Source organism: Apium graveolens, chromosome 3, assembly GCF_009905375.1.
Source record: "Apium graveolens cultivar Ventura chromosome 3, ASM990537v1, whole genome shotgun sequence".
NCBI lineage: Eukaryota > Viridiplantae > Streptophyta > Magnoliopsida > Apiales > Apiaceae > Apium > Apium graveolens.
The window spans coordinates 286,581,912-286,593,087 of record NC_133649.1 but is presented as its reverse complement, the minus strand read 5'-3'; the positions used below and the strand labels follow the sequence as shown (position 1 = coordinate 286,593,087).

Here is an 11,176-nt window from a genome sequence, read left to right as displayed (position 1 = left end):
TAGCTGCTATAGCTGCAGAGGTAGATCTATTGGTAGATCAGGCATTCTACTTTTGAGAATTAATTATGTATAATTATAACTTGTGGTAGATAATGACAATTAACTGTAAATTTATCAAGTAATCATTTCGGGTTGTAATAACTTTTAATTGTGGATTCAAGAACTTGTACTTATTTCAATTTCATCTATGAGACTATAACAGGTTGTGGTGTGTGTTAGTGTGGGGTCACACCATAAGGTTATTTATTAATTAAGTGAAGTGATATTGTGGAAAGAAAGACCGTGACGACCTGGATCCCTGACCCCGGATCTGGGGGTGTTACAAAAAGTCTCTCCAAGGATAAGCATGATTACTTTATAAAATGTCTGGGTGTGTGTAATTTTGAGTCAAGAGGGGGTGTTGTAGAGTGATTCAAAAACCAACTAAATTAGAGTGAGCACGTCAGAGGGGGCGGTACATATGTTCCGATATTTTCTCTTTTGCAGTTTCATTTTAGATAGTAACTGGTAGAGTTTCTTTTAGCACCCGTTCTAGTTTTTCTCCATGATCTGGTAGTTGCATTGTGGGAGGTAAAGCCTGTATATAAGGGCTTGTTGCACATCTTTTTTTATGCTGAATCAAAGTTTCATTCTTGCAATTTACTAGTATTTCATTCTGCTCATTATCTGTAATAAAAATCCAATGCTCATTATCTGTAATAAAAATCCAACATAAGTTTCATTCTTGCAATTTACTAGTATTTCATTCTGCTCATTATCTGTAATAAAAATCCAACATTGCCTTCGTTACATTAGTTGCAAACAAGTAGAATGGTTACATCTGATGATAAACCTTAGTGTTATCAAAATTCAAAATTTTATAATTCTTCATAACCAAGTAGAATAATTTTGTAATCCATAACCTTGGCTCTTTAAATCTGAATTTCATGCTAATTCATTTGTTTTAGCTAATCGAATCTAAAGTATCCGCAATTAAGATTAGTCTGGATCATAAAGTGTAGTAATTTCAACTTTTTTTAGTGGCACAAACCAAAACTGGTTCGCTCTGTTAAGCTCTCTATATAAGGTGTGTGATACAACTCAAATTAAGTTATGTCCAGCTGACATATTCCTAAACAAAGATCAAAACACATAATACACAGTATATAACAGATCAAAAAGCATCCTCTGTCACCCTCCTGTCCGACTATCATACGTCATTTTCAGGAGTTGATAACAAAGAATGAATACATTTCACGTAAAATGTTATCTATGTGGTAGCAATCATTTATCTTTGACCTGTGAAAGACAAAAGAACTACCCTTTTTGAAAGACCAAGGAACGTAATACTGCAGATCAGCAAAACTTAACCAACCAGCCACATGAAGAAAGTACACCAAAGAGAGAGCGACACCAATGCACAAGCATAACAGCAGAACAATATCACAGAACACTCACTTTCACCTTTGCCAAACAACTGCATCATGGTTCCTGTCACACAGTGTTCAACATACTTAAAAATTTGTTCTTTCTGTTCTCTAGAAATGAATGAAGCCAGATAACTTTTCGCTTGTCCTGAATAATTAAGGTGATGATGATAAGTGTACCTATGTTCATGGCAGGTGGAAGTGCAAATTGAAGCAGAAGGACAAACTGGTATAAGGGGTCTGCATGCACCAAGTTCAAACGCACTGCAGCTTTTACCACGCCAATTCCTATTGAAGGTAAAACAATATAACGAGCTACTATGATGCCAATGATCATGAACTTTGGTGTTCCTAATGTTCGTAAACCTAAACAACAATCCAGGAGTATTAGATGCTTGGCTTGTGCAGAAGAAATTTATCCTGAACTAAATCATGCGGTTACCTCTAAGAAGGTTTGCTCCAATTATCAGAGTGAGAAGTGGGATGGCTCCATTCCTGCAAGTGGTCAAGTTTATATTTGAACTATAATTGAAAAACAACAAAAACAAAGTAAGCTAAAGTAAAAATTGCCCTGTGGGGACATCCTGGTCCATACACAACGACCAATAATATGAAACTACTCAAAATTAAACTGTCAAAAATGCAAAATAAATGTAGCTCACTTTGCTTCAAACACATTGGCATATTATCTCTAATTGAAAGGGAAAAAAAACTGTCACTGATTCAGTCTTCAAAAAAAGCAAGCCTCTAGATCAGTATAGATTCAAGTACATCTCAGTCGATAAGCAGTCATCTCAATAATGGTAAAACAATTTTGTGGACAGATGTCTCTGACCGTTCTGGCGTGTGCCATACATTGGACAATCTATAGAGTCATACAAGTTTATTCAACTTACATTAAGTAATACTGTGTAGACTGCAATGACAAATTGACGGAGGAAAATGGCTATCAGTTTCTTTTTCCTGGGGAAATTGTTCCATAATCCTCAATTTTTTAGAGTAATGTGAGTGCTCCGTACTCAGGATAAATCTTTTCCAGATTTAACAATATCGTATTAAAACTTTCTAACTATGATTATTACATTAGAAGTGAAACATAAAAGTCTTTACCACTTTAAAACAATCACAATACCAACTCAGGTATTCCATATGAATTAGCCAGTCCATCCTGACTAAATTCAGAATTTAGCAACCACAACACGAATATGCCAAGAGTTTCTAGCCTACTACAATTTTTTTCTTCATAAATCCTAGTGCTCCAGTAAGTGTCTCAAAATATAAGGCATTATATAAATCCAATGTATTCAAGAGAGAAATGTGGCAGAGAGAGAATTCACCCAAGTAACATGATAGAGTCTTCAATTACGTGGAGGGGAGCAGAATCTCCGATCATCGACTTTCTGAGAGGAGGTACAAGTCCAATTATGAACCCAACAATCTGTTAGTAAGAAGCAATTTTCCTCTATTAGTGTAGGAACAAGTCCACTTTGTAATGTGTTCAAGTTGAATGCAAAACATGCATATAACATATGATAGAAATCCTAATAGTTCGAAAGACGAAATGGTAGACACAATCAATAACCATAAGAAGTAGGATCTTACTGCTCCGTTAGTTGAAGGGGCAAACAACTTCTTCAGATTAAGCTTCCCCAAGAGCTCCACTGCGTGCTGCTTTATCTTATTTGTAAATGCCAACTGCCACAAAATTGAATTAGTTATATCAGTAACTACTTGGCGTTCTATTAATGATACCAGACCTTTTTTTCATTTGGTAGCATCCTTGGCAGAATGACCGTCTAATTAGTTATATATCAGATCTTTTCTTTCCTTCGTTGATGATTAACAGGATATAATGTGGTAAAATGGTTACTTGGTTGGCTACTAAGGTATTGCTACCTAAAATTTCTAGAACTTATATACCACCAGAGATTTTGGAATTAAAAACAATCATGTGAGAGTTTAAATTTAGTATTTTTGAGAGATGCATTACATTAGAAATAAGAAATTCCATCATAAAATTACCTTCTTTTTCATGTAGTTGCCTGCTTCTATGTAACTTCAAATCAGAAGAAATTATTTTCATTGAAGCTCTAGTAAAACAAGTGCTCCATATTATCAAACTGCTAAACCACACCACTCCCGTAAATTGTTTTTTCTAGCTGAATATTCTAATGATAGACTTCTAATTTTTTTATTTATTCGGCCAAAATTTTGGTAGATTAAATGCGATCATGAAGACACATAGGAACTTTTGCCATATTTTAGGATTATTTAGGCCAGTGCAAACTGGAGAGCCATGATTAACTAGGAAATGGGATACCTATGCAACCAAGCAAGAATAAATTTGTCCTTGTATCTTACCATAGAGATGTTGTGGATAAGCTTTTCATAGCGAAGAGGTAGTAATAAAAAAGTGTACAAGGATGACCAAAGTAATGTTCAAGGAATAACCTGATGTTTATTCCCATCGAATCTGGTTGAGGGTAATGCATCTGCACGGTCTTCAGACCTAACAAACCTTATTGGAGAACTTTGAGCTTCAGAAAGACTCCCTTGTTCTGCATTAGTTGGTTCCATTGTGCATTCAGGAACAGAAGAGTCAATTACTTCTGGAATCGCTTGTACAGATAATCTTAATATATTGTATACATAAACCCATAGATAAATGGCTCCTATCTGCAATGCAACTGTCATCACATAGTAAGATTGTATGAAGTACCTGGTTATATAAAGTCACATGTTCCATTTCCATATAGGTATTTAAACTAACTATATTTGCATGGTGCTTTATTGTCTTAATTCAATCTGTTTAATTGTACTTATATAAGCATTACGCACTCATCTCATTGTTTCAAGTGATCCAAATATGTTTTACAAATCACAGCGTGAGCAAATTGGTTGTCCTCCTTACAAAATCTTCTTCTTCACTCCCAAAAGTTATTCAGTAAAAAGATAAGGATATATACCGCCATTGAAAGTGAAACATAAGTCAATCCATATGATTCACATGTATAACGATCTCCAAATGGATTTCCTTTCTCTTTGCAAACTGCTGGGACAATAATTATGGGAATGGCGCCAAGGTTTCCTGTATTCACCATAGGAGCAATGTATCACGAATAAAAGCATAGTGTATATTAATGTCGTGGGCATGCATGTGGAGGAAGTAGCTACTTAAATTTTCTTAGGACTACAAAGTTACTGCACATTGAAAATTGATTGATCTAGTTTTGTCATGATTCCAGAAAGATGGTGTACCAGCAGCACAACAGCCTATAACAAGGCCTCGAAGATGTGGTTGTGGTCTTGTTAGTAGATTAACCACCCAGCCGAGCAAGGACCCAATAATAAAGGAAATGAGGATATTTATGGGCATGAACCACCTACAAAACACAAGAAAACAACCCAACTGAAATAAAAAATATGATCAGAACCAATATGCTGATCTAATAGAAAAAGGAACTCACAACTTGATCATGCTTTCATGTGTTATTGTCTTTGCCAAGTTGCTCGTTATGAGTGCTGGACAGAACACATAAAACACTATCTGTTTGGAAGAAGAAATTATGTCATCATACTAAATGGAGAGAGATTCAGCACAACAAAAACATTATATTTCTCAAGACATTTAATGGAAAGACTTTGATATATTGCAAGAGTCGTATCACATTACTACATTAGTAACTGACATAACTGTGGTTCTTTGGGGCATAAATTTGCCTTCGTGGCAGGAACCTAAGTCCTCTGCCAGCCTGAGTGCTTTTACCATGTTGAGTAACCGGTCACTCTAAACTCTTAAGATGTTAGAGAGTCCAACTGGATCTTATATTATATAATAACAAGTTCAATTGATCAACATGAAACAGAGAGTTTCATAAATTATCCATGCTTCATCAATTGTTGGTTCGAATAATTACCATAAGTTCTACTCAAGTACCCTTCAGATATAACCAGAACCAGTTAACTAAAAAATTCTATGTAACCACGAGAAATATTTTTGTATCTAAGAACATAAAGTCTACATACACTCGATAAACAAAGTATGATGAGGTTTGTATGCATATATACATTTCCTGATGGACTTCAAGTGTGCGTTTTCTGTTAGTACATTAAAGTTGATTTCTAATAAATTCAGAGCTGTTAACTAGTACTACTAATTCTTTGAAAGTACTAAACATTAATGCAAGAGAGACCTTATATTATACTGTAAGGGAAAAAATGCAAGTTGAGTTTTACATACAGTGTTCAGATGTTTACGTGCATCAGGGCCGAGTATATTGATCTGGTCCAGCGCAAGAAATGATCCCACAGCAGTGAGCAGAAGCACCTTGAGCACCGGCATTGAAGCAGCAAAAAAAAGACAGAGAAGCCCCATTTGGCAAATCACTCCAACCACTTTTACTTGATCTTCTCCGAGTAGGGTTAAAAGGTAACCTTTCGAGTTAGCACATTGTGAACTTCAAATGTGTATTTTAACATTCACAGCATAATATATCAAAGGTTCTTATTAATAACACAAGGAATTTTAAAAAACAGCTGTAAAATAATGCAGCTACAACCCACACTAATCAATCTAGCCTAGTACATAAAATATTATGATCATAACTCAAAGGTAATCCCATCGTTTTTTTGAATAATTAGGGTTTCTATACCTTACATATGAATATGCGTTCCAACCAATCTCGGAGTGATCCAGAATTGAACCCACCACCTAGGACGATATGTGAAAAGCCTTACAGCTTGAGGTATCTCATTAAATACTCGCCAATTAACAAAAAAGATCGAATCTTATAATGAGAAGACAAATCCGGGAAAAAATTCCAGGCTCTAAGTGATCAGATTTTTAATAACTGTGTAGAGTGAGAGAAGGGCAACACAACAGTATATAAAAAGTGAACAAATCTGGGAAGCCTTGCAGCGTATGTTTGTGTAGATTTGTATAGTGGGATTATTAGTAGTCAAAGAAATATGGTTGCGTACTTGAAGGGGCCGAGGGAGGGAGGTGACCTGGTTGTTGCCAAAGTTTATCAATCTGCATGAACAAATTTTAACTCCAATATGTCTTTATACTTTGTAGTGGTAGCCTTTTCGGGTTGCATTTTACGCAACAAGTATATATATAGTGCTTAATTTTTTTATAGACATCATTTAAATGAATATCTCTTTTAATTATTAAAACAGGAAGAAATAAAATAGTATAGTGGCCACACTGTGACACACCTAGCATTTTACAATTTTGACTGCTAAATATATTAAAAAAAATAACAAAAATATATTATTTTTGAACTTTAACTGCCCAAAATTTTCGTAAGCGAAATCAATCACCCGAAATATATACCAAATACGCATATTAAAGTTATATATTCAACATTTTTTTAAAACAAACATGCATATATATTATACATGCGTATTCACTTTAATTTTTAAGTGGAATGCGCAAATAATATCTACTACAAGTCAAATATAAACATGCACGTTATATTAAAATTTAAAAATTTCCAACTCAAAATACTTATTATAAAAAAATACTTTCAAAGTTACAATTTTGATAGTTCTTTATCAAATAAGAGTTATTGAAAATTTACTAATATTTATTTTGAATTTTTTCAGGAAACATCAACTATCAATTTCAAATAATTATTTAATATAATGACTTAACTATATCAACTATCAAATTTAACAAAATAATTGTAGAAAGAGTATAAATTCTAAAGTAATCTAATTGAAAACTATTTAAATCAAATTAGTATTATCCAAAATGAATATTGTGAAAAGCAGTTCCTCATGGACCTCTCTCGTTGTGGATATTGTTGAGTCTATGTGTGTTTGGTTTTTTGTATAAATATATTTCAGTATGTGAAATTTGGATCAGGATTTCAAGAAGCTTAATTTTTTGTTATGTATTTTATCAATCTTTAGCCTCCTTATATAATAGGAGGATACAAACCAAATAAATGAATGATAATAATAGATACATGATCAGATACATCTCCTTAATTCTATGAACCAAAATTAATGCACTCCTCAACTTCTTTGGAGATTAGTTTATCCAACATATTCCTCCCTTAAACTAATTCCTTTCGATCCTTCATTCCCATCAATTTTTTGTAAGTATCTAGCAATGTTCTGGACATCGGTTTAGTGAGCACATCTGCAACCTGATCTCGACTAATAATATGACGTAAATGCACATTCTTCTCCTTTACATGCTCCCGAATAAAATGAAATCGAACATCAATGTGTTTGCTCCTTTCATGATGCACTGGATTCTTAGCAAGCTCAATTGCAGACTTGTTGTCAATGCAAACTTCAGTTGATCTCTGTTGTGGAATTCTCAATTCACTAAGTAACCTTCTTAACCATATAGTATGACAAACACAGTAAGAGGCTGCCACATATTCTGCCTCACAGGTTGATAATGCCACTATCGGCTGCTTCTTAGAATACCATGTAAATGCAGTGTCTCCCATAAAAAACAAGTAACCAGATGTGCTTTTTCGTTCATCCACATCTCCACACCAATCACTATCAGAATATCCCTGCAATTTGTAGTCCTCAGTTCTGGAATAAAACAATCCCAGAGTTTTTGTTCCTTGAATATAACGCAAAATTCTTTTTATTGCCTTCCAGTGTGACTGTTTTGGATCCTCCATGAATCTACTTACAATCCCAACACTATAAGAAATGTCAGGTCTTGTGCAAGTAAGATACCTCAAGCTTCCAACCAAACTTTGATATAAATTTGCTTCCACTGAATTTCCTCCCTCAAATTTAGAATAATATAGCATTTGCATATGCTTCTTGAGATATAAAAATTCCTGATTTCTCTTGCTTCACTTCAATGCCAAGAAAAAATCTCATCAAACCCAAATCTGTCATCTCGAACTCTTGTGTCATCTCCTTCTTAAACTCCTTAATCATCTCTTCATTGTTGCCCATAAAGATAAGATCATCAACATAAAGTGCAACGAGTAGTAATTTACCTTGCCTTTCCTTGACATAGAGAGCAGCTTCATAAGGGCATTGCACAAATCCATTCTTCTTGAAGTAGGCATCAATTCGAGTGTTCCAAGCTCGTGGCGCCTGTTTTAAACCATATAGTGCTTTAAACAATCTCAACACCATTCCTTCTTTACCTGGTTTTGCATACCCAGGTGGCTGGTTCACGTAAACTTCTTCTTCGAGCATTCCATTTAAGAAAGCTGATTTCACGTCCATCTGGTAAATAGGCCATTTGTTTTGAGCTGCTTGAGAAATTTACAACCTTATTGTCTCCATCCTTGCTACTGGTGCGAAAACCTCATCATAGTCTATTCCAGCCTTCTGTCGATAGCCCTTTGCTACCAACCTCGCCTTATATCTTTCTACTTCTCCTTGAGCATTCAGTTTCTTCTTATAAACCCATTTAACATCGATGGGTTTACATCCTTCTGGAGGTTCCACCAGTTCCCAAGTTTTGTTCTTTTCAATAGCTTTGATTTCATCATCCATTGCAGCTTTCCACTTCTTATCTTTTACTGCTTCTCCAAAGTCTATGCTTTCTGCATCAGCCACCAAACATACTAAGTGCACCTCACCATGTTCATATATATCTTGTAAACTTCGAGTTCTAGGATTCCTGGGCTCATCCTCATCTGATTCTTCATTTTCAGCATCAGAATTTGTTGCTGAAATCTTAGAAATCTGAATATCTTCTGTTGTTTCTTTTTCATGTGCTTTACTCCAACTCCATGCATCATCTTCTTGTATCTTCACATCTCGACTCACAACAACCTTCATAGCAACTGGATCAAGAAGCCTGTAGGCTTTTGTTTTCTCATCATAGCCAATAAAAATATATTTCTTGCTCTTATCATCCAACTTTGTTCTCCTTTGATCAGGAACATGTGAATATGCCACACTCCCAAACACTTTCAAATGTGAAACAGTAGGCTTTTTTCCACTCCATAATTCTTGAGGTGTTTCATCCCCCAAGTTTGAATGTGGACATTGATTCTGAATGTAAACAGCACATTGCACAGCTTCTGCCCAGAATTCTTTTGGTAATTCCTTGCTCTTTAACATTGATCGAACCATGTCTAATATTGTTCGATTTTTCCGTTCTGCCACGCCATTCTGCTGTGGTGAATAAGGGGCTGTTAAGAACCTTCTAATGCCATGTTCTTCACAATATTCCGTAAAAGCCTTTGATGTATATTCTCCTCCTCTATCAGAATGTAATCCCATGATTTGCATTCCTGCCTTCTTTTCAACCAACACTTTGAATTTCTTGAATACTTTTAATGCCTCAGATTTTTCATTTAAGAAATAAACCCATGTTCTTCGAGAATAATCATCAATGAAAGTGATGAAATACCTCTTGGAGCCATATGATCCAGGTGTGATAGGACCACATATATCTGTATGCACCAACTCGAGAGGCTTTGAAGCACGATAAGTTGCCTTTTTCTGGAATGAACTCCTTGTTTGTTTTGCCAACACACAATCTTCACAAAAACTGCCTGTATGATCCATGCTTGGTAGTCCATGAACCATTCCTTTGTTAGCCAACTCCTTCAAACCACCATAATGTAAGTGTCCAAGTCTCTTGTGCCATAAAGTTGCTTTTTCATCTGACTTTGCATGTAAGCATTTCTCCTGTATATTCTGCAGATTCAACTTGAACATTCGATTTTGAGACATTTCAGTTTTTGCAATTGTCCTGCCATTTTTGTCCTTCAAGATCATGACTTTGTCACCCATAAAGACTGAGTAATCTTTTTCAAGTAACTGTCCAAGGCTCAGAATATTGTTCTTCATGTCAGGAACATAGTTTACATCTTCGATTCTTCCTTGTTTGCAATCCTTTTTAGTAAAACATATTTCCCCCTTTCCTTTGACTTCTATCTTTGAAGAATCTCCAAATGACACAACTTCATTATTTATTTCCTTTAAATCAGTAAAGAGATGCTTGAGACCAGTCATATGGTTGCTGGCCCCACTATCAAGATACCAAAAAATTTCATCTTCAGGAATCATACCTTTGCAGGCCATTAGAAGAACACCTTTATCTTGTTGCTCCTCCGTTTCGACTAGATTTGCATTTTCCTCCACCTTCTTGTTAAACCAGCAATCTTTGGCAAAGTGTCCAAATTTTCCACAATTGTAACATTCTACAGATCTGCTTCCTCTTCCAGAATATGATCTTCCACCTCTGCCACGGCCTCGTCCTTGACCAAGCCAGTTTTGTTGATTTGTCTGCACCTTCTCTTCAAATCTGTTGTTTATAGGACCACGTCCTCTGCCTCGAGTAAAATTCTGTCTTGCATGTCCATGTCCTCTTCCTCTACTGTATTGTGTATACAAGACTTTGTCTTTGTCTTCAACTGAAACATCAGTTTTCAACACTTGAGATTCTGTCTCCTCCTTCTTTAATAATCTTTCTGAATATGCTTGCAGAGATCCCATCAGTTGATCAACAGTCATGGTCTCTATATCATTTGACTCTTCAATGGAAATTCCAACAAGTTGCAATTTTGTATTCAAAGATCTTAATATTTTTTCATTCACACGTGCATCTTCAATCTTTTCTCCATAATTCTTCATTTGATTTACAACAGAGGAAACCCTCGTGAAGTAATCCGGAACTGATTCCATATCTTTCATATGTAAACACTCAAATTCACCACGTAGAGTTTGTAATCGTACCTTTTTTACTTTGTCAACACCTTTAAAATTGTTCTGCAAAATCTCCCAGGCCTCCTTTACTTTTGTTGCAGATGCAACCTTCT

At 35.3% G+C, this 11,176-nt stretch overlaps 1 protein-coding gene across 1 annotated transcript; it reads right to left on the bottom strand.

Moving 5' to 3' along the window:
- Window positions 1-1,047: 1,047 nt before the first annotated feature.
- Window positions 1,048-6,103, bottom strand: LOC141711104 (protein PIN-LIKES 3-like). The gene is made up of 10 exons (XM_074513542.1): window positions 5,647-6,103; window positions 4,874-4,953; window positions 4,665-4,789; window positions 4,373-4,494; window positions 3,858-4,082; window positions 3,009-3,101; window positions 2,744-2,844; window positions 1,849-1,901; window positions 1,587-1,772; window positions 1,048-1,470 (listed from the first exon to the last, which is right to left on the bottom strand). Exons 1-10 carry the CDS (start codon window positions 5,779-5,781, stop codon window positions 1,346-1,348), a joined length of 1,245 nt encoding a protein of 414 aa, XP_074369643.1. The 5' UTR covers window positions 5,782-6,103; the 3' UTR covers window positions 1,048-1,345.
- Between the last annotated feature and the right edge of the window lie 5,073 nt (window positions 6,104-11,176).

Coding starts and splice junctions, on each gene's coding strand:
- LOC141711104 (XM_074513542.1), bottom strand. CDS start 5,781: ATGGGGCTTCTCTGTCTTTTTTTTGCTGCTTCAATGCCGGTGCTCAAG. Junction 2,845..3,008: donor CCCCTTCAACTAACGGAGCA/GTAAGATCCTAC, acceptor TCTTACTAACAG/ATTGTTGGGTTCATAATTGG. Junction 1,471..1,586: donor TCCACCTGCCATGAACATAG/GTACACTTATCA, acceptor ACTGTGTGACAG/GAACCATGATGCAGTTGTTT.